Source organism: Camelus bactrianus, chromosome 13 (genome assembly GCF_048773025.1).
Source record: "Camelus bactrianus isolate YW-2024 breed Bactrian camel chromosome 13, ASM4877302v1, whole genome shotgun sequence".
NCBI classification, from domain to species: domain Eukaryota; kingdom Metazoa; phylum Chordata; class Mammalia; order Artiodactyla; family Camelidae; genus Camelus; species Camelus bactrianus.
In genome coordinates this window covers 14,072,990-14,100,324 of record NC_133551.1, presented here as the reverse complement: position 1 = coordinate 14,100,324, position 27,335 = coordinate 14,072,990, and the positions used below count along the sequence as shown (strand labels likewise).

The 27,335-nt window shown below is 39.0% G+C and overlaps 1 protein-coding gene across 2 annotated transcripts in view; it reads left to right on the top strand.

Annotated features, from left to right (window-relative positions):
- The window catches only part of HS2ST1 (heparan sulfate 2-O-sulfotransferase 1), a 156,567-nt gene that overhangs the window by 113,422 nt on the left and 15,810 nt on the right, over nt 1-27,335 (top strand). For both annotated transcript variants that reach the window (XM_045522998.2, XM_010963303.3), the window contains exons 2-3: nt 9,048-9,286; nt 18,422-18,507. In XM_045522998.2, the coding sequence (XP_045378954.2) occupies nt 9,048-9,286; nt 18,422-18,507 (325 nt within the window). The remainder of the gene's footprint in view (nt 1-9,047; nt 9,287-18,421; nt 18,508-27,335) is intronic.

Below are 27,335 nucleotides of genomic sequence, written 5' to 3'. Positions count from 1 at the left end.
CCCAAGAGGAAATGTCAGAAAATACCAGAGCCCTCATGGTGTTGAGATTGATGCTATGTTCCATGTACAAATGGAGAAAGTTCTTACATCCCCCCATCTGGGATGTACTTCATCACTTGTGGGTCGGCTTTGTGTGCCTGTGTGAGGAGGCGGCCACCATGCACCAGCTGTTCCTGCACATCCTCTGATATATCTATTTATTTCTAGGAAGCAACTGCCCACCCAAGGATGAAGCTTCTTAAAAACGCCCCACGCCTAGGTGTAGCCATGTGACTCGTGTTTGCCAAGGCCGTTTAGAAACTGTTATTTTTTTCTCTACTCTTCTCCTGTCAACTAGCTGGATGCAAAAGACTTTGAGGTCCTGAGGGAATGCCAGCGTCACCAGAAGGAAGGAGCCTGGTTCCTTGAATCATTGTGTACAAGGCCACCTACCAAACCAGGAGCACTCACATTGGAACTTGAACAGGAACTAAACTTTTGTTGCAGTAAACAATAGAAATTTTATTTATTATAGTAGGTGATGTTTCCCTAACTTAAATGGTGCCCTGTGTATTACAGAGCCCTTCATTAAAACAGCTCCTTCATCATCATCTGCACTCTCTTTCTCCAAAAGCTCAGACGCTTGGCTATATGGTCACCCATGGGGCTGGGAGCAGAGAGATGCCGTATGACACTCTCCAGTCCAGATCTTTCCTGCCGTGTGCAGTGCTCTACCCTGTCTCTTAGACCTGTTGGATTTGGCAGTATTCTTACCTTAGTTCAAATTAAAGCCCTTATGAAAATACTCTTCAACAAACCACCTACATCTTTGACTTCTCAGCTGGAACTTCAGTGTAGATTTCCAAATGTCCTGAATTCCTCTCTTCTCTTGCGCTAATTGCTCTTCCTCCTGCCCTGAATTCTCAGACGGCAGCATTGCTTCTGGCCCACAATAAAGCCCCAGTAAGTGGAACAGTTGTTACTGTGATAATTATATGCTTATCAGTGTTGGCTACAATTGTCGTAGGTTTTCTTTTAGCTGTTTCACACTACTGTTGTTAAATACCTTTATTATCAAATTATGCTAGTATATTTGTTATGTATCAATGTAGTCACTCTGCAGGCTTTTGTGGCTTCCCCCATGACCCATCTCTACATTTTGAAAGCCTGCCCCATCCTTTCAAGGCTCAACTTATCCAGTGTATCTTTCTCCTTACGTTTTTACCCCAATTCTTGGTTTCAGAAGTATTTTGTTCCCTGTTTTAGCATTTATTACAATGGTATTTGTTTGATTTTGTACAAACAAATTGTGTTAAAAGCTTTTAAGATGGAAACTTAAAATAGGAATAGATCACTTGAGAAGTATGTAAAAAGATGTGAGGGATGTTTTGAAATGTCCTATCTTGGTAAAGCTTGAGAAAAGGAAAAAGCACATTAGCTGGAGTCCCCATTTTCCATCGGTATTCATTTCACGTCATTGCGATCTGTAAAGAGTGAAGTCTTAAAGTAAGCTCAGCTGTGATTTTTAACTATGATATATTTTAAAGATAAGTGCTTGGAAAATAGTTGGTACTTCCATAGTGTCATCATGCTGTGTTTAACTATGCGGCTGTACTCCTTCCTAATACAGAAACAGACTGAATCTGAGACAACCAGCATAACGTGGAACGCAGGCTCTGGTCAGGCTGACCTGGAATGGTATCTTTACATGAGCATTCCGCTGATGATCACTTAACTTCTTTGAGACTCAGTTTCGTCATCTAGATGAGACCAGTAATAGTGCCTCCTAGGGTTGTTTTAAGAATCAAAACATAATGCACATAAAATGCTTAACACAGAGCATGCATATAATAGATGATGCATTTACAACACGTAGTGAGAACTCAAGTGTTAGCTATTAACAGTATTTTTATTTCATACAGGTGATTAATTTCTCAAATTTCCATTTGGTTCTTCCTTATATGTCCTGTTTCATTACTGAGCCTATTTGCTGAGGCTATTTTTTTCATTTGGTTCAAGCTTGGTTGTAATTGTTCATGAAAGCATTTTTATCATGACTGCTTTAAATCTCTGTTAATTCTAACATGTATCTCTGTCCTCTTGATGTTGTCATTTCTTAATTGTCTGTATTTATTGAGTTTGAGATGCTCCTGGTTCTTGATATGTTGAGTAGGGTTTGACTGAAACCTGGACCTTTTTATATTATGTTGTGAGACTCTGGATTTTTTTTTAAATTATTGAATGAAAACTTCTTTAAGTTCTATAGTACTTTACAATTTCCTAAAGTTTCACATGCATAATTTTATATAATCTCATACTAACCCCTTTTGCCCTCCACTTCTCTGTTGCCCCTTCCCCTTCCCTCTCCCCATGGTAACCACTGGTTGTTCTCTATCTGTGGAGACTCTGGATCTTATTTAAACCTTGTGTTTTAGTTGACTTTTCCAACACCGCTCTGGCAAGGAAAGGGGTGCTGCTTTGTTGCTGCCAAGTGGAGGTAGAGGTCGGGACTCCCCACTCAGCCTCCATCAACAGCTGGGGGCTCATTGTTACTGATGGGGAGGGTTGGGAGTGGCCTCATTACACAGGATGATGGTGGAAGTCCTGACTCTCTGCTAGGTCTCCTCTGACACCACCAAGTGGGGAGGGGAAGGGACCTCTCATTACTGCCATGTAATGGGTGACATCCTGGCTCCTTGCTTGGTCTTCACTGGCACTGCAGAGGTGCCTTGTCACCTGCTGCCTGGGATGAAAGTCCTGGCTCCCTATTTGGTCTTCTCTGACATCACTCCATCAAAGATACTGGGCACCTGATTACAGCCGTGTGAGGGTGGAAGTCTAGGCTCCCCACCCGGCCTGTGAGAATGGAAGTGGGACCACAGTTTCTTCTGTGGAGTTCAACTAAAGCAGAGTGGTTATTGTCTAGAAAATTTCTGTCTTACTGTGCTATCCCTTTCTTGGTGCGTTGGCAAGAGAGGGCAGGCTTTCGTTGGGTTTCTTTTTATGTATGCTTTCTTCTGGGTTGCCAGCTTCTACTGCTCTAAGTCTGGGATGTATGAGGCTAAAGAAAACTTAAGGAACTCATCACTCTGTTGTTGCTTGGGCCCCAAAGGCCCTAACTCGTCTGTCTTCTTCTTCCCACCTTTTAGAGTCTTATGTTTGTCTTGTAGAAAATGTCCGGGGTTTTTAGTTGCACTTCATAGGAGGACTAGCAAAACAGGTTCATTGCATCTTCCTTGAAGTGGAAGGTGCTATCAGCTCTTTCTTATAGGGTGACTCACATAAACATACTTGCAAGTTTTGATGATATATACATGCAACCCTTGCTGACTGCCTGGAATCCACACAAGAAAGCGTTTGCCAGTGTTCAGAGTCCAGCCTTCAGTCTTCCATGTAGAAATTTATTTTGTCAGTCCCCATGGTGATTGAGTTCAAGGAGACTGATTCAGGCTAAAAATATTCATAAGAAAAGGATGTATACCATCAGACGACCAATTTATTTAATTCATAATGATTACAAAATACTACTTCCACAAGGATCAGACAGCGTTTGGCTGGACAGCACATTCGCAGTGAGTGGTGCTGGAAGAGGGATCAGTTCGGTAACCTTCTGACAGCTTGCTTTTTGGTGCAGCTTTGTTGCTTCCTGCTTCTCATTGTGTACACATTTTATGGGGACTAAATTACACTTCAGAACAGTATTGGGGATTCAATAACTCAGGATCTAACCCTAGAGAGAGCTAAGGATCCACTTTAATTCAGATATTTGATGGCACCCAGCTCAAAGAGCCCAACTTACCTACAGCTCCAGTAGGCGTATTTGCCAGGGAGTCCTGACAAGTCAAGTTTTGTGCCAAGGCGCCCTCCCTGTAGACATTTCTCCAGTAGACACTGCCAGTTTCTTCAGTCATTTCTCTTTTCCTGCAGTCCTTACTATGAGTAACCTTTTTTCTCAATATACGTATTAGTGCTTTTAGACATTTTACCATCAGGCCTTGCTGTCCTGGGAGCCATTTTTTTTAGGAGTAATTTAACTGAGGTCAGGGAGTCCCCTGCCCGTAGTTTCTAAGAGGAAGCTCTGAAATGCACAAGTCAACCTATTTTGAGACAGGTCCTTAGCTTTCACCATATTCTCAAAGGGGTCTGCCACCCCAAAATCATTATGAGTCGCTAATGCATATTTTTGCTCTGCTGTATTATGTGTATGTAGTTTAAATCTCTTATAAACCACCTTTATTATCTACTGAAGTCTTAATATTATTATTGTCAATTTCTATGTTTTCTTTCTATAATTATAGATAATAAAAATTTGGTCATTTTTTCCTTAATGTTCTTTGCCTTTTATTTATTATCTATTTACCCATTCTCTAAAACTATATATTTTTTACTTTAACATGCCCAAGATTCAGTATTTGAAGGCAAGGCAATTTTCTGTTCTTCCCATTTGCTTTTTTTTTTTTAATCCCTATAATCCTGAAGTGTTACCCACAGTACAGAAATACTACAAATTTTGCACATCTGTGAAATATTTATTTTTTGCTGAGACCATTCACAATTAAGCTTTGTTGGTAGAGAGGGTTATACTCATGGGTCCTTTAATTTGTACAGAACACAAAATTTATTTATCTATATAAATTATTTAATACATTGAACATTTGATTAAATATTCAAAAAGAAAAGGTGTTTCCCAAAACAACAATTTTAATGTTAAAAAAAAAAAAACTGGTCATGAAAAGATATGTTGTGATTTCAGGAAATAAAATCTTTTCTTCAGTTCTTTTTTCTTTTTTTCTGTAGTCTAATATATATATCTTTGTGACTTTAATGCTGTATAGGATTTAGTTTGGTATATTGAACTCAGTGTTATATACTTAGCTTGATCATTATATTCTTTCAATAAATAAGCCTTTAATGCCCTGTCAGTGCAAAAATTGGTAATTATTGCTGTTATGAATGGTCTTTTAAAAGACTTGAGTACGTTGATACTCTGCCACGTGGAGAGGTTTGTGGAGGTGAGGTATGTGTCATGTTCAACAGGAGCCTGGAAGAATTAGAACTGCCTTGGAGTTCAGTGTCCATCTTCAGTGTTGAGAATGGTAGTGCCAGCGGCGCCTGGCCTGCCTGTGATGTGTGACTCGGATCGCGCTCCATGTCATCTGTAGGCTGTGCGTAATGTGGTGGTTCTGAAATAGCTTGCATAGCAGGTTCACTGTCATTCATTACTCAAACATGAAAAATACATTACTTCAAAATGCATCTTTAGTATTTTAAATATACTGCCTCCATTTTCTAAGTGCACTCCAAGTGTGCTGTAACTAATAAAGCTTCCCCATTGATTTAAGAGAGTCTCAGAAGAAGTTCTACTAATCAGGTGCAGAGCCTCTGTGATAAAAAGAATTGGCGGGGGTGGGGGTGAGTATAGCTCAGGTGTGTGCAGAGTGTATACTTAGCATACACGAGGTCCTAGGTTCAATCCCCAGCACCTCTATTAAAAATTTTTTAACTTAATTAAAAAGAAAGAATTGGAACTATCAGATACTTACTAAGTAAAGAAAATGGCTGTATTGCAAACATCTGTGCTGATTTTAAGTCTTGTCACAGGAAAAAGAAACAGCAGTTTGCCATCAGCAGTAGTTACTGTTACTGTTCAACCAAGTGAGATTTGACTTTATAGACTACTATTAACAACAAAAATTCTCTTAATAGGCCATAATTTTTATTGTCTTGTTTGTTTAAGTAAAGTAAAAACATTTGAAAAGTAGAAAATGCCTGTAAATATATTATTTAAATGAAGAAAGTAGTTACCTGAATTTATATCTTTTCCTACTGTAACAGATTTTTAAAAATTGTGTGAAATATACAGTTCGTATGATTTAATTTACATAATGAACCAAGAACAATGATTAATTCTTAAAACATGCTAGTTTCATGCCCCAGCTAGAGTTTTAGCACATTAAAAAATTTAAAAAACCACAGACTAAATAACTTCTTTAAAAAATATTTTAATTAATTTATTAGCTAATTTTCAAAGTAGTTACTGGGCATGTAAAATTTTATAAGTATGTGGAGTAATACAAAAACTATTAATAGATTTTCTTTAATATTAAGTTTCCTATAAGTAAAATGGATAATCATTTGTGAAATAACACAAAAAAATCTGCTTCTTTTCCAAATACTTAGATTTCAGAAAAACTAGCGAAAGTAAACTCAGCATTGTTGGTTGTAGGTGTAGCCTTTGAAAGTAATTTCATGCATATCTGCGCTGCTGTAGGAAGCCTCTCCGACTTCTGTCGGCACTTAAATGACAGCAGCACTGTTTATTTTCCTGAGTACACAAAGGAGGGTGTGTGGACATAACAGAGCCACAATAGTTTTGGACTATGGTGGCAGTTTGCAGTTGTTTGGAAGACAAGATTCCTTTTAGAATCATTGAATATAATAATATGCATAGGCTCTCTATAGATACATGCTGAATTTAATCTGAGACAACTTCCAAATCCTACGTAGATGTTTGTAACATCACACAGTACCTTGATATATAGGAGCATTTTGGAAAGCACTGTCAATATGAAAAATACCATGCTTTCTAATATGTGATGTGTGTTTCTGAAGTCTGTCCTGATTTCTTTTACTTTCTATTTCTTCTTCGCCTTGTGTCTTTTTCTCTTGCCTCTGAAATGTTAGTATTTCCTAAGATTCTGTTCTAAGATTAAGCTCTCTTTCCATGCTATGTATTCTGCATTATCTGGATAGTTTCATCTATTCCCATGGTCTTTCCAAATGTCTTTCCTCTACATGAACCTTTATTCTCAACACTTGACCTATGTGCCTAGTTATCTACCTAACATCTCCTGGATGTCCCACCCAGTCCAACAGTGTGTTCAACATGAATCTCATCTCTTTTTTCCCCACGTTGCCTACCAGCTCCCCTCCCCAAAAAAGGATACATATAAGTACATGTATGTGCTTCTCTTCCTGTTTTGGAGAGCCCACTGCTAATAAGCAGCAGGCCTGGAAGTTTAATTCATGTCTGCATAGAAACAACCTAAATGTCCATCGACAAATGATTGGATAAAGAAGATGTAGTGTGTGTGTATGTATGTATGTGTGTATATGTGTGTGTGTGTGTATCTGTGTGTGTATCTGTGTGTGTGTGTATCTGTGTGTATATATATAATATATATATAATGGAATATTACTCAGCCATAAAAATGGAATAATGCCATTTGCAGCAACATGGATGGACCTAAAGATTATCATATTAAGTGAAATAAGTCAGACAGAGAAAGACAAATATCATATGCTATCACTTGTATGTGGAATCTTAAAAAAAAAAAGATACAAATTCTGTTTACAAACCCAAAATGGGGAGGGTATAGCTCAGTAGTAGAGAACATACCTAGCATGCCTGAGGTCCTGGGTTCAATTCCTAGTACCAACATTAAAAATAAATAAATAAGCCTAATTACCTCCTCCCACAAAAAAAATTTAAAAAAAAACCAAACTCACAGACTCACAGGAGTGGAAAATAAACTATGGTTATCAAGGGGAAAGGATGAGAGAGGGATAATTTAGGAGTTTGGGATTAACAGATACTCATCACTGTATATAAAATAGATAAACAATAAGGACCTACTGTATAGCACAGGGAACTATATTCAGTTTCTTGTAATGAGATATAATGGAAAAGAATCTAAAAATTAAATATGTATGTGTGTATATGTATAATTGAATCGCTTTGTTGTATACCTGAAACTAACATTGTAAATCAACTACACTTCAATAAAAATTTAAAAAAAAATTTTTAATGTAAAGAAAAATAATTCAAGTCTTCTAAATGCTAATCCTCAACTCAGAGCATACTCTATAACGTCATGACTGTATCTTCTGAACCAAGATTTAAGATGCATGATCAGACAATATTTGAAGCCTGAACTTATTATTGTAATTATACCACACTGATTTTTTTATGTCACTTTACTTAATTGTTGGCAATATGGTAGGCAGATGCTAATGCACCTACAATGTAAAATTGCAGTTATGATAAGTATGAGACATGTAGTATGAGGTACATATACATACATTGTGTGTGTGTGTGTCTCTGTGTGTGTGTGTGTGCGCGTATGACTTGACCTAGCTAGGGAGATTAGATGATGCTTTTCTTGCAGATGATGATTAAATTCAATGTGAAGTTTGAGGAGCTCACTAGGCATGGTTAGTGTAGAAGGAAAACGGATGAGTTCAAGGCAGGTAAGAGCTCGCACAAAGATCTGGTGATAGAGGGTACATGCTATTTGCATAATTGTCTTGTACAAAGTAATTTACAATCTTGTTATGTTTTTCCCCTTATTTCTTCCTTCCCCCTTTCTTGCTTTCCTATTCTAAAAAATATTTGAAGCTGACGTTTATACGAAGTAGAGAATAGTAGAAAAAGCAAAATGTAACTGCTTTTCAAGCTGCTTGGTAGACAGTGATTTGAATTAGGGGAACCATGGAATTTAAGGAATAAACATAGCCAGGAGTTAGCTGTAATGCAACACCAAAAAGAAAAAGGTTTTCTGATGGTGTTGTTTTTGCTCTTGCTACGGAAAATCACACCAGCGTTTATAATCACTGCCTTGCTACCTTTTGATAAACCAGGGAGTAACTACATGCTGAGTGATACATTTCAAAATCCATGCTTAAATTATAAGTGATTTATCTTCTGAGTGCATTGTTTTACTGTGGAGTTTAGTCTTCCGTGCAATCTGTCTTTGTGTGTTTGAGAATTAATTCAAGCTGCAGAAATTCTGTTAGAATGTAAAATGACTTTTGAACTACACTGAAGGGCTCTCTGCTCTGCAGTATTCTCAACTTGATGACTCTGTTTATTCTTTTGTTCCTCGTACGCGTAATGCATTAGCCTTCAAAGGTAATTCTGAAATTTTAGTCCTCAGACCATTTCAACTGTTCTTACCCAGTTCTTGAATAGGAAAACGATGTTCCAGGAATAGGAGGTTATTTTCAGTGTTTTATAACTTTCTCATAGTGTCTTTTAAAACTGAGTTCATATCTGTTTTTCTCTGCAGAAAGGGCTATTGCAAGGCATGAAGTCCGAGAAATTGAGCAGAGACACACGATGGATGGCCCTCGGCAAGATGCAGCTTTAGATGAGGAAGAGGACATGGTGATCATTTATAACAGAGTCCCCAAAACAGCAAGCACCTCTTTTACCAATATTGCCTATGACCTGTGTGCAAAGAACAAATACCACGTTCTTCACATCAACACTACCAAAAATAATCCAGTAATGTCACTACAAGATCAGGTAAATACCACGGTGGGGATGTGTAATGTTTCCTGACACTTCCTCATTCGAATTTTGTATTCCAAGGAGATAAAGCATTTTAAGGGATGTGTGTGCTGATTCCAATGAGTTGTTAAGTCTCTTGGGGGAATTTTAAATCTCTTGAGGGGAACGGTAAGTCAACCAAACTCATCTGTAATTTTACTTTCTTCACAGTGTTTGGTACATTTCCTTGCATATAGTGTGTATTCAAATATTTGTGAAATAAATGAATTAATTAATAGCTTGACTTTCTGAAGAGAAAACTGACACTCTTCAGTATGGTATCCTTTTAAAAATGTGAAATATATTTTAACAGATACCCTACAATGTCATTACATTGTCTCAACTTATGATTGAGAAATCTTTACTCGATGAATCTCTCTTGTCTGTATGGCTCAATTTTGTGACTACACTCCTGAATTTCATCTTATCTTCACCATAATTTGTATAAATATTAGCTATAAACTCATGGGGAACAGGGATTGTGACATAATCTTGCCTTTTAAATTGTCAAGACTTTTTAGATAAACAGGTGGCTAGATAATTGTATGAAATGGTTTTAAGAAAAGTGGAGGAAGTTATCCCATGAGATGAAATTTACTCCCCTCTTTGGCAGCAGTCGCAGACATTTTCTTCACACATGGAGATCTGACTGTAATTATAAACAAAGTTCTCTCTACCAATATTGAAGGGAATGAGAATCGGGCTCCATGAGAAGAAAACGTAATATTTGAAAGTATTAGATAGGATCAAATACCATGTTGGGGGAGCTTATTAAAGGCATCTGTGATAGTCACATAGTTTGAATGTTATTTATCTGTTTGAAAATAGCTGGACTTGTTCTATTGTCACAGAACGGACTGTACCCCACTTTTTAGCTTACCTGGAGTCCTCACACTGCAGCGGGAGAGTGACGTTGATACGCAGGCGAGGTTCGCTTTCTTGCTGGAGAGCTGTCTGTGAAGGCTAATTGTTTACGGCCTATCATCTGCTCATATAATTCTTGGCTCTCTGTAGTGTCCTCAATTCCTTTTTTTAATAGAACCAAAAATCTACATTCATCAGCCAAATCAAATAACTCTTCTGTAAATGAGAAGAAACATGAGCTTATTTAGCTAAGTGGGTCATAAAAACTATTCATTATGTAATATTGTATGTCTCAAGGGCAAGTATCCTAAATTATCCATTTTTATACAGTGTGTAGTAGATTTTAAATCTATTTGCATGATTGCTTTTCAGAATATATCTTGGTTTAAAAAGAACATTTCTTAATACTCACATACTAATTTGATTTCTTCAGTAGTATTGTTAAAAAAATAAAGTGAGCTTGTTTGTTCAGATTTTAGAGTTGTTTTGTGTTCAGCGTTACAAAGTTGTCTGGCAGCTAAAAGATTTCAAATAACGACACTGACTATTTTTTTTCCCATGAAATATAAATCTACAGGAGTTCATCACAGAGGCATTTATAAGCACCTTGTAGTGGTACTTTTTCCCAGTTGCATTTGGTTGAGATAAAACTTTTGTTTCAATAGCTTAACAGATACACACACACACACACACACACAGCAGAAGAGAAGCATAAACACTATCTTAAAGGCAACTGACTTACATAATGTGCAGCACTTAAAATATGTGTAGGGCAGAGGGGAAGAATAGTCTTTTTAAAAAGTATTTTATTTATTTATTATTGTATTATGTAATTATTTTATTTTGGCGGAGGTAACTAGATTCATTTATTTTTGGAGGAGGTACTGGGGATTGAACCTAGAACCTTCTGCATGCTAAGTGTGCGCTCTACCACTTGAGCTGTACCCTCCCCCTGGGGAAAACAGTCTTAATCATTAGTTGACATACTTCAAGATGTCAGCTGGTAGTTCAACACCTGGTCTTAATTAGAAATGGCTTATATACCAAATGTTCTAATACATCACATCTAAATTGTTTACTGGTCTCTCCTGCACAGAAGCAGTTCTTCAGATAAATTATAGGTACCACTTCCCTTTCCTTTGCGTGACATGTTAACATTTTAATTTCACTTTCAACCTAGTAAGCTTCATCGAAATGTAAACTTTTAAATTATACTCGGTGCCTTGAAAATAATTTTTTAAATATTCCCTGAGCCGCATCTTGTGTAACATTCTTTGATTTTAATACCATATTTTTGCTGTCCTTATGTGCTGGTCTCAGCTGCCTTCTTACTTAAATAGGAATTAAATGGCCTACTTTACTCTTTTTTCTTCCCTGAGAAGTAGTTTCTAATCAGTATCTAACTCAAGTGAGACGTAAAAGATGAGATTTTTATTAAATCTGCTGTTGTCCCCATCTTCCATTTAAAGCCCAGTTTACTCATAAAAAAATACTTGGGATGTAGTATTTATTCCCTTGCCTTCCAGTCTCAGCAGTGCAGTCTGCTTAGAATCTGCCTCTGGCCCAAGCTCTTTCCTGATGTATCTTGCACTAGACGCTGCGCTAAATTGTGTACATGCTCAATTATTTCCCTCAAAATTTCTCTCAAAAACTGGTGTAAAAATATTCAGTGTGTCACAGCTATCTGTATTCTGCTGTCCTCAGAAACTGTTCTCAACGCTGCTTTTAGGTTTTCATTTATTTATTGAGTATGTCATGTGTACAGAGATTCTGCTTCATTCTTTGGGGAATTATCAAGGAAATAAAAAGCAAGTCTCCATCTTTCAAGGAGATTATTTATAGTTTACCAGAAAACGTAAAACATAGTTGCAGGAGCTACGAAGACTTTTCAAAGAAAACATGACTTTATGGTATCCTCACCAAAATGTTTAACCTGGACCTCATCTTGAGGAAACAGACAAATCAACATTGTAGAACATTCTCTAAAACAACTGTCCTGAACTCTTCTAAAGTGTCAATGTCATGACACCAACAACAAGAAAGGTGGGGTCAGGACTGGAGTGGGACAGTCTTCTCTAGCCTAGAGGAGACTGTGAAGAGACATGGAAACCACGTGTGCTTGGTGACCTGTGGCTGGATCCTTGATCAAAAATGTTTGCTACTTGCTTTCAGATGGTTCAGAAAAAATTAAGTGTGTGGTGTGTGTGCATAGAGAGAGGGAAAAAAGGGCGAATCAAAAGTGGCAACATGTCACCCATGACTCTTGGTGAAAAGTGTATAGATGTTGACTACTATTCTTTCAAGTTTTCTGTAGTTTAGGAATTTTTCAAAGTTAAGAAGTTGGGATAAAATAAGAGGAAAAGTTAGAACAAGGGGATCAAAAGGTAAACCTTTGAGAACATAAGGCATGAGGAGGCGTAAGAATGAGGTGGACTCAGTCATGAAAGTTGCATTTTTGAGATGAGCTTTTACTCCATTAATAGACAGGAGGTGGCAGGAGACAGGAAGTCAGCTCTTGCAGTGGACAGTGAAGTTTACCCTGCTATCACGAAGAGATCTCTATACTAGAAAACACCTTGTCTTTAAAGTAGCTACGTCTATATGCCTTATAGTAACGTTAAAGGAAGGTAAGTGGAAGTACAGCATCTTTTTGATCTTTCTTAATTTTCTTCTGCTCTCACATATTTAGGTCTGATCATATTTAACCCGTTTTCTAAGAAATTGGTAACATCTAGAATTTGCATTCTCTGTAGGACAAGATGGTAATTTTTTTTCTTTTCTTTTTAATTTGCTGTTAAGCCCATTTCTGGTCCTTTGCACTAGAATGTGTAACTTGATATCAGCTGCAGATACTGATTTTCAGAGCAAGGCGTTAGATGAATGCTTCTCAACCTGTAATGTGTACATGAATCATCAGTTAAAACACGGATTCCAATTCAGAAGGACTAAGATACGGCCTGATACTCTGAATTTGTAAAAAGGCTTCTTGCCAATGCCAAAACTGATGCTTCTGGTCCTTGAACCGTAGTTTGAATAGCAAAGATCTAGAATGTGATTCTCAGTGAGGTGATGGGAAGATGCATATTATGATCTTCCCCAGATGGTGAGTTTCTTATCTTTAAGTTCGTATTTCTACCTCCCCACCAAAATCCAACTTCCTTACCTAGGCCTGCAGGCCCTTCTTAATCAAGCCCTTGTCCACTGCATCAACCTCGTGTACTAGCCACGCTGGCCCTTTGGTGCGCTGGACACACCAGGCCTTTCCCACTTCATGGCCTCTGCACTTGGCGTTTCCTCTTAGTTGTTTCTTCTTGCCACTTCTGGCTTCTCACAGTTGGCTTCATGTAAGGTTTCAGCCTGGTGACACCCTCATAGCAAAACCTTACTTGGCCATCCTAGATATAAACTCCTGTTCCAAGTTACTGAGTGCCATCACTTTTTCAGTATCTTTCCTATTATTTATTGATTTATTTGTTGGCTGTCTGTCTTTTCCTCTGTTATAATATAAACTCCTTAAGGGCAGGGACCTTGTCTTCTTGTTCACCACTGTATCCCTGTGCTTAGAACAGTGCCTGAGACATAGTAGAGAGTCCGTAATTTCTTTGTTGAGTGAATGAATGACCAAATGAACCAACTTAGATTCTGAAAGTAGTCCTTAGCTGAACATAGTACCACAATGATAATTACTGGCAGAGTGAGCCCCTCTGTTGAAGGCAGTATGATTGACCCTTTCCTCAAGTGATTTGGGACACACATCCTCTCCCGCCAAAAAAAAAAAAAAAAAAGGATTGAACAATGCAGTTCTGAATTTTACTGACAAGATTGTGTTCTATTGCTGTTGAACCTTTCTTATATTTTATCCAACTATCACTCAGGTTTTCTCTTTGCACAGAAAACTTCCTCTCTAGTCTCATGAAACTACCCACAGCTGTACAATGGATGTTTCACTATATGCACGGGTAGGAGTTCGGAATCTGTAATCACCCAGCTAATGGTAGTGTTCATTCAGTAGGTAGTAATTACAGAGATGGAATTCGGCCAGGAAGTTCAGGGTGACATTTCTACTTTTAGGTAGTGAAAATAAGTTCCCTTGTGATCACAGATAATCATAATGTTGAGATTAATCTTATTAAGAATGTAGGTCTAGATACAGTGTTAGCAAGATGGTGCTTTATTGACTTTTCCTATAAGTGCTGGTTCAGGTCTGGTTCAGCTGATAAATAAGTCACAACACCACTCCCTGTGTTTCTTGTGTTTTCCCTAAAGGCCTCTTCTGATCACTTGCTAGCCTGCCTGTGCCTAATGAAATCTAATGAAAATCGCCGCTGAGGAGCTGCTCCAGGCTACCCATAAAAACACTTCTTTTCATGTACTGTATCTGACGACTGCCTCTGGAACGTCTGTCCTGATAGCCCACTGCATTCAGAGTATGAAAATCCTCTTTGAATAAAGTCACTGTGGAGGCAAGTGGTGCAGGAGAGGCGAGAGGGCAGGAAATGACAGAGCAGGAACTGATGAAAGGGGGAAGGTGAAGAGGAGAGGAGAGGCAGGGAAAGTTGCGAAGAACTGAGAGGATAAATATTAAACATGGCTAAAAGGAGAAAGGGCTAAATTAATACTTTGAAAGGAAAGCTTTTTAAAAATATGGTTCTTCAAAGGGGATGAATTAGACCCTTATGTCCCTGGAGGTTACTTTTGAAGAGGAGATTAGGATGGTGTAGGATTTCAGTCGTTTATAAATGACACTTCTAAACGCTCAGCCTATTCTCCAGATTAGTGTGAACCACCGCTTTAACCTTATTGACATTATTTGTTTGCTTAGCACTTTTTTCTTCCCCGGGAAGGGTAGGTAAATCTCAGCTCAGCATCTTTTGATTTATTGCAAATTGTAAATCAGCCACAGCTTTATTAATGAGACTTTAACAGATTGCCTTAGTTAAATGTTGATGAGATGAAAGAGAAAAAATACATACGCACATACATTAAGTCTGTGGCCTTCAGTGTTCTCTTAGCTGGAGATTAGAGAAAGATTCTGTGTGTTTTAGAGACTTTCACAGAGTGTAGAGAATTTAAAAGCACTAATAACCCACCGGAATTTACCTCGGAATGAATTTAGGAAAATACAATTCAAAGTCCTACAGGGACATTTAGACTGGGTCTCTTAGTTTTGACCGGCAGTGTTTAGCGACTCCCGAGGTTACTCAAGACAAGAAAAAGGCATGAATAAGTCTTGTTGAAAAAGGGTTATTCAACATGAGAGTTGTGAACAGGGTAGATTGGAAGTTGAGATTATAATGAATGTAATGAGGAAAATAAGCAACTGAGAGAGAGAGAGAGATGTCAGCAGAGCTCTGAGATCTCAGAGGTTGAGGAGTCTTGAATGACTGGATCTGAGGGCTTTCCTCCATAGTGGATAAAACCTGGAATTCTCTGTGTTCAAGTCTGTTGACCAGAATCACGATATGAATGATGTCTGTCTGCTCTTCTTTCCTTTCATATCCTTCTGGTTTCCCCTCCTTGTTTAAATTGGACAGTAATAGATGAAGGAAGTTAGCTAGTGGCACAGAGGGTGATGGACCAAAATCTGAGGTAGGTGGTTCTTGGGCTTCAGTTTCTTTATTGATAAAATTAAAGAGTACAGGATATCCTCGGCCCCTTTCCCCTCGAAAATGCTGATTGTGTAGTTAAGACAGATTGAGACCGGTGACTGCAGTGGAAGATTCATGCCTTGTTCTGTTCTGCCTTCACCAGACTCTTCCCTGAGCCCAAGTGGAGGCACAACCCTTTTTCTTCCTTCGTTAGTTTTTAAACTGTGTTTCCTGAAATGCTCTGGTTTCAGTGTGCTTCAGGGTGACAGGAGAAGACTGAGTGGGCAGGGTCCATTCCGCTCCTGTCCCGCATTCTGTTTTATCTATTGTTTTATAAGATAATCCTTAAAAAATCATTCTATTTCAGTGTACTTATTCCCGAGTCATGAAAACAGTGACTGTGACAGCATGTCCTTGCTAAAAAGCTTCTGCAGACCCCAGGCCTCCTTTGCAGGCACTATAGAAACAGGCTTCAAGTTCCTAAAACCAAGAGCTAGCTGCTGAGCTCACACACACGTGCTGGAGGCATGGTCCTCAGTGTGGCCCACTGACCTGGCCAGCAGGTGGAAACCCATGAGAAGTGCAGAGTCTTGGGCCCCATGCCACACCTGCTGACTCCGAACCGGCGTTTTAACCAGAGTCCCAGGTGATTCATTCGCGCACCGAGTTTGGGAAGCCTGGCAGCAGTCCAGATCTTACCCGGCATCCCAGGCTCTTCACCGCACATTGAAGGGCACACGTTGGATGAAGTGTGCCATTAGGAGGGTTTAGTTTGATCCTGACTGTCCTTTGGAAGGGAGGAGGGGAAAAGGGAACGAAGTTTGTCCCTGAGTCTTTCATCACAGCATCCTCTAACATTTGGCTTCTGTAGCCCAGTTTTCTCAGACTTCAATCCAGCATCTCCTGTTGTTTTCCCTCTAACACCATCACATCCATACTAAATCTCAGCTTCTGGAAGATAGAGCGGAGTTGTAAATATGTCTTAAGCAGCCTTGAACCTCCACCTCCCATTCCTGTTTCCTTTGCCTTTGATTTCTCCCTCATTTGGGGCTGAAATACTGGAATTGATTTTCACAGGATCAAAGGCTTATATAATTTACCATTAAGTGGAAATTATAAGGACTTTTCATATTCAACAGGTACAGTTTTTTAAGGGTTCAGTTCGTGGGTCATCTAATTTTTTAATTTTCTGTTTTTTTTATTTGCCATTTGGTATTTTTGTTCCATTTGGGGCCTTACTTGAAGAACAAATAGGAAGGAACCTGGGAATCTCATTTTTTTTTTTTTTTTTTTTGGCTCTTGGTTTTGGTGGGGAAAAAACTGTAAATATCTACTGTAAATATCTGAATTTTCTAAAGTGATATAATTTTGTTTTCTAACTGAATTTTCATATTTTATTTTAAAGGTGTGTGTATGTCGGTGTGTAAAATAATGAAATAAGGTTTATTTCATTTCCCTTCTAAAAACTCCATTATTTCTTTCAGTAAACGAATTAGTGATGCCTTCCCTAAAAAAATAAATTCTTCTTCCAGACTCTCCCCTCTCCTCTTAGTCCACATCCTCCGACATAAGGCTGCTTCTGCACCATTTCCCTCCTCTGTCCTTCCAATAGGCCTTATCCAGAAGGCAGCCATCAACATTCACTGCTACTAATTTACTGCAAAGCTGGTAAGAAGTGTTCCAGAATATCTCCTTGTGACTAACTCTATTCTAAAATGTAAATGAAAGACTGATAAACTGTCAGAAGTACGCAGTTGACAGGGCTGTGCGTTAGAGGCCGAGGTCCCAGCCTGTGGATGCTTTCAGTGCAGCCGAGGGGGGTGGGCGCCCACCCCTCACCCACCCCCTCACCGTCTCTAGTCTCCAGAAGGGATTCTCAGTCACTTGCTGTTTATCACACAGAGATTTGCTTGTCAAAAATATGTACCATTTTTCTTGGAGAAATTATGTATCACTGCTTTGCAGCTGGTTGATTGAGTTCTATATTCACCAGTTCTTTAAATACACTTACACTTAAAGGATTTTTTATATTAACTTATCTTTTGTATATTTTTAATTCCAGTGAATTAATAGTAAATTAATTACAGTGAATTGATATTTAGATTTTTTTTTAATTTTACCTGTATTTACCTCTCTAATTTTATTCATCTTTCTCATCAACAAGCTAATGAAGTCTGCTCTTAGCTCTTCAAAGTCTTCTGATAGTCGTCTTTAATCATTTGGCTTAAGGATTAGCGATTTTTGTTTTATTTGTTGAGTCACTGATAAATAGGAATTCTTATGAATAACAAGTCTCTGAGAAGAAAACAGATTTGCATAGAACACCCCTGTGCTGAAGTGCGCCTGCTTCAACGTGTGTGTTGGTACCCACCTTCCCCTCACCCCATATAAACGTACTCACTGCACAGTATTGTAATGTTTGCATTTTTGTTTCCAGGGTCCTCTTTCACTCCTTTCTGAGTGTGGTGACAGTAGCTTTCTCTATGATGAATTAGTAGTTACAGGTCACCCTCTGCTTTCCTTAGCTGAAGACTGTATGTCAAGCTCTGTAATTGTCAAAGTGGTGTGACTGGTTATAAATGCCTCAGTGGAAAATATTTTGCTATCACCAAATTTCCTCAAGTTGTACTTTAGTAATGAATATGTTCTCCCTTTTCAGGTGCGCTTTGTAAAGAATATAACTTCCTGGAAAGAGATGAAGCCAGGATTTTATCATGGGCACGTTTCTTATCTGGATTTTGCAAAGTAAGTTATACCTAAAATGACACACAAAAGAATGCTTTGTACTTTAACAGCCTAAAAAGGACTAAATTCATTAAATTGTTATGATTTTGACTTTAAAAAAGTTACAATTTTTGACTTAAATTATTACGACTTTGGCTTGCCTTTGCCACTTTTAGCTATGTAATTTAAGTATACCTTCTAGTATTTTACTGCCCTCTAGTGTTCATAAATTGATAATTATTATATTAGTTTTAGAAATTCAAGGTAGATTAAATTTAGGTAATACCCTTTAAAGTTATTCATCATTATTATTTTTCTGCTTCCTGTACAGCCAAATGACACTATTTTAGGAGAGCCCCAAGTTTTAACCTAGAGGCCAGTTGGATTATGACTTAACCATGTCGTTGACCGAGAACAGAGAAAGCAAAGAAGCCATCACTCAGTTACTGGTTCTCTGAAGCGTCTGCTTCACAGCCAAGACGCAGTCAGGTCCCCTTGGGATTCCTTGTTTTAGCTTTAAAGTTGGGATATATTCTAAAGAGACTTTTTTTTTTTTTAAAAATGATTTTCCTTTATAGTGATTTGCCTGAAGCTGGAGATAAATAACTCAATTTCCATAATTTTGGGGAGGAGTGGGATCAGGGTATTCCTGTCATAATTCTCTCAAGAAAAGTTCGTAAAAACTACAGTCCTGGGTACAGTATCCAGCATTGTGTGGCTCCCCCTCGAGTCTGTGCCACCGGAAAACAGACTCACGGTTGGTGGCGGGGGTGAGGGGTGGGAGCTCAAGATTTGCAGATACTAACTACTATATATAAAATAGATAACAAGTTTATACTGTACAGCACAGGGAACTATACTTAATATCTTGTAGTAACCTATAATGAAAAAGAATATGAAAAGGAATAAATGTATGTCTATGTATGACTGAAACGTTACGCTGTACACCAGAAATTGACCCAACATTGTAAACTGACTATGCTTCAATTTAAAAAAAAGAAGAAAAAAACCCAAAACATCCAAAACAAATACTAATAAGAAAACTGGTCAAAAGGAATATTCTAAATATACGTGACTTGGTGAATCCATTTGAACGTTTTTTGGTAGCACGTAGAATACCATTATAGTAAAACCTCAAATCCAAATCTTTTCCCTAATAAGATTCTGCAATAACTTGAAAAACATTTAAAGTGTTTTTTTAATTATTTCAGCTTAGACATATTTGCTCAGTCATTTCATTAGCATCCATGACTTCAAAGTAATAACACCCTCATGTGTCTGTCAACTTTAAAAGGGCATTCTGCATAAAATCTGAAAAGTAAAGTGATCTCCCACTGTTATTTTGACCTCTGAAATTTGGAAAGAAAGAGTTGAATGAAATATCACTGATTCACACTGATAATAACTCTTTAACTTTTGTGAAAAGCATGTAATTAAAAGGAACCCCCCAAATGTTACATACATATCACAGTGTGTTCTTCTTTCTAGTTCCTCCCGCAGCCCTCAAGATCTTTCAGCAAAGTGGTAGCTTTAAAGTCAGATGCACATTTTTCTATAAATGATTCATACGGCAATACTGAAAACATTTTGTAGGCAGCTTTAAAGTAAACTAATTATTTTTTCTTTGCAGAGGCATTGAACCGATTTTATAAACGTCATTCATGTGCATATTTTCCCTCCGGGCTGCATTATCCTTCAATTGAGTGTTTGTTACCCTTTCACCTAAATGATTTATTTTTTGTCCACACACTGCTTGGTTTCTCATACTTGAGGTTTTCATTATTAAAATAATATATTGAGTGCTTTTGCTTTTGGCAAAAGTCTTAGACTTAGAATGAAGCTAGGGTTCTTGTAGTTGAAAAAGTATAAAGATTCTTGGAAAGATTAATCTCACTGATTAAATACTAACATGAACGTTTAAGGGTTTGAATATTTTCATAATGTGTTTCATGTTATTGGGAGCAAAAAGTATTATGAAAAATTGTAATAGACTTCTGTAAGATTTCTAACAAATAGCTTAAAAAATCAACTAGAGGAAATATATTTTGATGTATGGAGTCATGAACTATTTTAGATGTAACTTGTATCTTTAAAATAATTTTTAGTTTGACTGTCATACCACGAATGTGTAAGAAAGAGGAAAGAAACAGCAACCTACTAATTTTTAAAATACCTTAATTTTGAAAACATAGTCTTAACTAGTGTCGTACTATACTGAGTCCATTAAAATACTTGCTTTCAGGAGAAAACGGTCAAATTTGGTGAAAGAAATACTTAATCACATAGCTTTTCAGGTGCCTTAGCAGAAACACTGAAAGGAGTGGAAACCCAGGCAGTGAGATAGAGAAATAAAAAGTGAAAAGTTCCCTCTAATTTAGACTGATCACTAAAAGGCACACATTTTATTTGGAAGCCTAAGTCTGCTCAAGCCATGCTTTGGTTTTCTTTATCTGGTTTTATTCCGAACTTTAGAATAATAACAAAAATATCTTCTCGTTACATATTTGCATTCCTGTCCTGTCTTGTTCCTTTTTGTCTTAACCGTATTCTTACTTTTTAAGCACATTTCCTTCAGTTTTTCCCTTTAGAGTTTAATTAGTTTTTTTTAATTGATAGACAACACAATTTTAAAATAATGTCGATATGCTAACATCATAAATTTAGAAATTTCTAATTTAAAAAAATTCTATAGCTTGGACATTTTCAAAATGTCCTAGGGTGCAGGCAATATAAAGTTGAATAAGTTGCAGATCTTGTCATGAGTGAAACCCCTTTTTTCCCTATAATTGTACATTTTTTATTGTTTCTTTATAAACAATGAAAATATTACAGATTACCTTCCCTTTTAAATCCATCCCACTCATTTACCAACAGCATCTGTTACTCCCACTTCCAATTTCTTCAAATTTGCAAAAGAAAAACATTTGAACATCTCTTTCAAAAATCCTTCTCAAAACATTTTCCTTTGTAAAGAAAAATGTGCAGCTGAAGGCAAACTATTTTCATGCTGGTTTCGCTCAGACTCTGCTGAGATTTTTTTGTGATTTAGCTACCGAGGGTCACATGTCAGCATCTGTCTTAGGAAGATGTTTGGAAATTATTTTCGATACGGCAGTCAGTTTTATTCAGACACACGTCAGGTGTGTGCCTTTGTGGCGTCCCCAGGAGTGAGTCTGGGTTTTCATCACTGTCACTTGGTTTCTCATATCACCCCCGTTGTCTTTTTCAGAATAACTGAGGCGAATCAGTAAAGAAGCAGCTTTGTCGGGACAAGAACAAATAACTGAATGCTTCCCTAGGTCTAAAATATGCAAGAGAACTAACAAAGTGATGACATTTTAGGCCTGAGGAGAGTGTGGTAGTATATAGATCCACGTGAGATTGTCCCTTTTACCTTGTACTTCTCTGCTGAACTGGTTGAAACTGGCAGCATTTCAGCAAGCATATCACCACACTGTAGAAACGTTTTTAAAAATGATTGTCACCGTCATAGGCGGTATGTGGAGGTTGCCTCGTTGTTCACCTTGTGTTGCTGGCTCTTTCTGCAGCCTCAGTCCTGCCGGCTGCCAAGGAGCAGCCCCTAAGTCAGACAGCTCCGCGTTAGCCCCTCAGTCCCCCACCAGCTCGGCAGCCTCAGCCCCACGCCTTCTGAGCTTCAGCTTCCCCGTTTGCCAAATGAGGATCATTCAAGTAACTACGGCACGGGTGGCTGTGAGGAGTGAACACGATCATGTGTGGGGAGCTCTGAGTTTGGGTCTCACACAGAGCTGTCAGGGTCTTTTAAAACGCTGTCTCCTTTCAGTTACCGCGCTGTCTTACGGGTGTTCTCCTCTCCCGGCCTGAATCTCTGCTGGCCCTCCTCATCCCCAGCTCCTAGGAAGGCACTGCTCAGGGCTCTGTCTTTGCCAACATCATTCTCTTTTGGGGGGGTTTACCCATTTTTATTAATCAAGACATCCAAGCAAGAAACCTTAGTGTTGTCTTGAACAACGCTTTTCTTCACCACGTCTGTCTAGTCAGTCACCAAGTCTTTTGAACCTGGCTTTTTTCACTTAGTCTGATGCTTTTGACGGGCATCCAATTTGATGCCTGAATCAGTAGTTAGTTCCTGACCGAGCAGGATGGATGCATACTGAGTAGTAAGGATGGAAGCACCACAGTTGTATCCATTCACCAGTCTGGTTACCTCACCTGTTTCTGGCTTTTGCGGATTGTGAGTAAAGCTGCCAAAATCATTTGCAGTCAGGTTTTGTGTGGACACAAGGCCTTCATTTCTCTTGGGTAAAACCTAGAAGTGGGATGCCTGGATTATGTGGTGACTCTCTAAGACCCTGCTAAGCTGTCTTCCCGAGTGGCTAAATTATTTTGCAATCTCACCAAAAGTGCACAAGAGTTCCAGTTGCTGTGTATCCTTGCCAGCATTTGCTACTGTCATATATATATATATATATATATTTTTTTTTTTTAATTTGGGCCATTCTAACAGACATACACCCTTTTTAGGAGATAAATACTTTTAAAATCTTTCCTTCTTAACATTAGTATCAGTGGGACCAACACATTTCAGCAGGTCATTCACTATTTTTGAAACAAGACAGTGGGAACTTACCACTAGAAGGATTTGAAAAAGTTTCTGTGAACCCTTTAGGGATAAGAGAGTCCAGAAGAAATGTGCACAGTCCTCCCTTGGTATTTGCAGCTTCCGCATCCCCAGATTCACCTGACCATGGGTCAGCGTCCCCAGTGAGAGACTGCCACGTGACTAAAAAGGTTCAATCTAGCAGGAAGCAGAAATCTCAAAGCATAATGCTTCCCAAAGGCGGTCCAGCCCCCTTTCAGCTTCACCGCCGTCCATTGAGGCTTGGCCCAGCCAGCTGACAAGGTTCCTTTCACCTGTTCTGGGTACGTGCTTGTTCTTTTAACCATCCTCTCGTTGGTCCATCTCTCAAAGCCGTATGGGGCGGTTGTGAAGAAAGGAGGCTCGCTGGTGCTCCTGGCTGTGCCGTGCTGTGCATGCTGACATGGCTGGAGTAAAGTTTCTGAGATGTCTTCTTAACCACCCTGCTGCTCAGATTATATTTTTTCCCTTCTGCTCATCATATAACTTTTCAGATTCCTACCAAATATGTTATTTACCTAATAAGTCAATAGTAGTTTTATTTCCTGGAGTGAAGATGGATTTTCTGCTCCTCCTCCCAAGCCTTCCTGAGGAGCAGCTGAGATGCCTGGCCAGGGTTAAAGGTGGAGTCTGCAACTACCCAACGTTTTTTCCCCCTTGTACAAAACCACCTGGTTAGTAAAAGAATTAAACCTACAAACCTAAAGGACATTTGTTTCCTAACTAACTGAGCTGGATGGCCTGCTACCATTTTATCGTGCCTATTTCCAGTTCTAATTCCTTGCCTCTTTGTCTGCACAGCTATACCCTAACCTACAACTAATAGTTCTGATCCATTTTCAGAAGAAGTTGACCTAGGTTATCGCATTAAAATTATGTTTCATACATAGAAGTGTCACCCAAAGTGGCGCCCCAGGAAGTCATTTCCCAGACAGCAAGAAGAGTTTTGTCAAGTCCCAGGTCCCCTTTTCACTTCTCCGTGGTAAATTGCTGTCTGTTCCACGTGTCGGGGACTGGGGGAAAGGAGGAAAGAGGACAGAAGCATTGGTGGGAGAGGTTCTGGGAGGATGTAGTTCCCAAGGGAATAGTTCTGGTGGATCAGTGGCTAAAAATGGAGGTGACCAATTGGATTCCAGGGAATCCCATAGTCTTAAGAATGGAGTTGTTGCCCGGCTGTCCTGTGCTTCCCCCTTCTTTTACATCCCTATTACAAGACTCTCAGCTCTCTCAGTAAAGGGAGCGACTGTGTATCCCTTCTGCCTGCCCTCCCTACCTTCTTCTCACTAGTGAGTGCACTCTCCCACAGGAGGGCTTCTGTAAGTGGTTAGTTCCCAACAGTCTGTTCAACCTGGTTCTACTATCCAACACCTCTGTGCCTGACATTGAGCACTAGTGACACAGCCGTGAACGAGACAGAAACAGCCCCCTGCCCTCCTGGAGCGTCTACTCTAATGCATTTGCAACAATACTCCCTTGCATATACTTGCAGCAATACTGTTTCCTCTTTTAAAAATCTGTAAAAAATTTTTTACTGCATTGTTGTTGGTTTTATAGGTTTATGGTTTGTTCAGTGAAAAAATACATCCTAAGTTCTGATCAGCCAACAACATCATTAATGTAATGATGTTTTGCAAAAAAAAAATTCTCTGTAGTTTCCAGTATTTCCATATATATATCAAGTTTAATGACCTAGACTTACTTAATAGAAAAAGGCTAGAATTCAAGAGAGCTGACCCCTTTTTTTGCGCACAAAGCAGTTCTTATCGAAGATAACCCGTTTGTAAGTTAGGAACTTCCTGTTCAGTTAATTTTCAGTAATTCAGAGGCTGAAAGTAACGAGTTATGTAGGTACCTTGCTTTTTTCTCTTCCGTGGCCTCTTTTCACTACTCATTTGCTTAAGAGTTTCTTATAAAACATTTATAGGATGCCTGCTGTGTGTAAGACATGCATTGTAATAAGCAGAAGGAAGGGGAAAATGTAAAACTGGTTAGGTTAGCTGAATGCTTTTTAGTGCCTTTGAAAAAAGATTTTGGTAGAAAAAGGAAATTTAAATTGTAAGCAGTTAGCTAAATTCAGGGTTTCTGTGGACAGACGAGTGAACATAGCAAGACTGGTCAAAACAGGAAGCAGTTTTCACTGCCTCCTGCTCAGAGTCATACAGCTTAGGTTTACTGCATCTCACACAGTGAGTCCCATTTTAAGAGAGACTGCTATTTTTTTTAGTCTTCCAAATAGTGCTAGTCAGTGGGCAAGTACTGTGTACTGGGCCCTGTGAAATATATAAAGGTAGAGTGAAGCACTGTGCCTACCCTCAGGTGGCTTATAATGCTCCTGGGGAGAACGGGCTTAAAAGAGAAGCGCTAGCAGGCAAAGGTATAGAGTGAAATTGTGGGACAGCAGTAGCTCCTGGGTGCAGGTGTTAAAGGAAAGCAGACAGCACTACCTGCGAGCCCCAGCAAGACTTCCTAGACCTCACAAGATGTTGTTGCCCCCATAGTTGACTCCAAAACACCAGCCAGTGGCCTCCCCCACCAGCTTTACTGAGACATAATTGATACATTGTTGATATACAATCTTGCACATTTGAGGTGTACAGTGTGGTGATTTGATGCACATATATATTGTGAAATGTTTACCACAGTAAGGTTAGTTAACACATCCTCACCTCGCATGACTGCCGATCTGTGGTTTTGGTGAGGACATTTAAAATCTATTCCCATAGCAACTTTCAAGTACACAGTACAGTGCTGTTAGCTGTAGTCACCGTGCCATAAGTCAGATTCCGCACTGTGACCTTCTCTGCTGACTCAGGCCCCCTCCTGGTGCTCACGGCCTGTAGGGCCCACGTGACCTGCTCTCCCTCCACCCCCGTCTCTCCGCTCCCATTCTCCGTTATTCTCCCCTTTCTGACTGCGGCAGCCAGACTGACCTCCTTGCTATTCCTCCAAAACGCCTGGCACTTAGCTGCTTCAGGGCCTTCTGACTTGGCAGTCTGAGCTTCCTGGAACCCCTTCTCCCAGGCATCTACATGGCTCTCTTCTCATCACATAATGATGGTGATGCCCTGTTTTGCACTGTGCTCTCCCCATGTCTCTGTATCCTCTTCCGCTGCACTGCTTTTCCCCTTAGTGTGTTTACTGTCTAACATTGGTACTAGTGTTTTTACTGTCTAACTTATTTAATGGTTTATATTCTCTCTCTCCCAAGTAGAATGCTAATTTCAGAAGGACAAGGAATTTTGTCTTTTTTTTTTTTTTTATTCACTGCTCTATTCCTAGTGTTAGAATAGTTCCTGGCATATATTGGTTACACACACACACACAAAAATGGTGTTTTTTTGGATGAATTGATATAATAGAAGGAAAGAATAGAAAACAAGAATGGCATTCCAGTTAAGGAAGATACAATGAGCAAAGGCATGGAAAGAGAAATAGGAATATGTATGGTACATTGGTGAAGGTGGACGGGGGGGGCCTAACCATCACGGGTAGGTGGTTTCTTGTTTGAGGATAGTTGAAAATAAAGTTAGGTCAGTAAAGTGGTACCCAAGGCGTAAGGCAAACAGACATTAGCAACCAGGCAAAGGAGTTTGGGTGTGATGTCAGCGTAAACAGCAGAGTTATTTCAGGTTCCTAAGATGAGTGAGCCCATTAACAGTGTTTTAGGAATAGCAGTTGAGAATTGTTATGAAGATGGGTTGAAAGGGGAGAGACTGGATTCAAGAAAACCAGCTAGTTTCAGTCATCCAAGCAAGGGGCCTGTGAAGAGGGCAGTTGTGAAGAGAAACTCGGTAATGATGAAGACCGGTCAAGTCTGTGAGAAGGCCCACAAAAGAGAAAAACAAAAGGGCTTGTTGTAACTGCTAAAGGAAGAATGAAGGAACGCAGAGTGTCGAGATAACATTAAGGTTCAAGACTGGGACGAGTGAGGATAGGAACAGGGACCAGCTAGGTAGGTCTGGGGTCTGCAGGGGTTGCTGAAGTAAAAGCCTTTTGTTTTCCTTCAACTTTCTGTCATTCCTTAAGGAAATAATGCTGAGAACTTAAAGGCTTTCACTTCTATCTCATCTTTAAAATTAGCAGCAAGATCTTGTATATATTTCCCTGTGCTATACAGTATAATCTTGTTTATCTATTCTGCATAAGCCTGTCAGTATCTACAAATTTTGAAATCCCTGTCTGTCCCTTCCCACCCCCTTGGCAACCACAAGTTTGTATTCTACGTCTATGA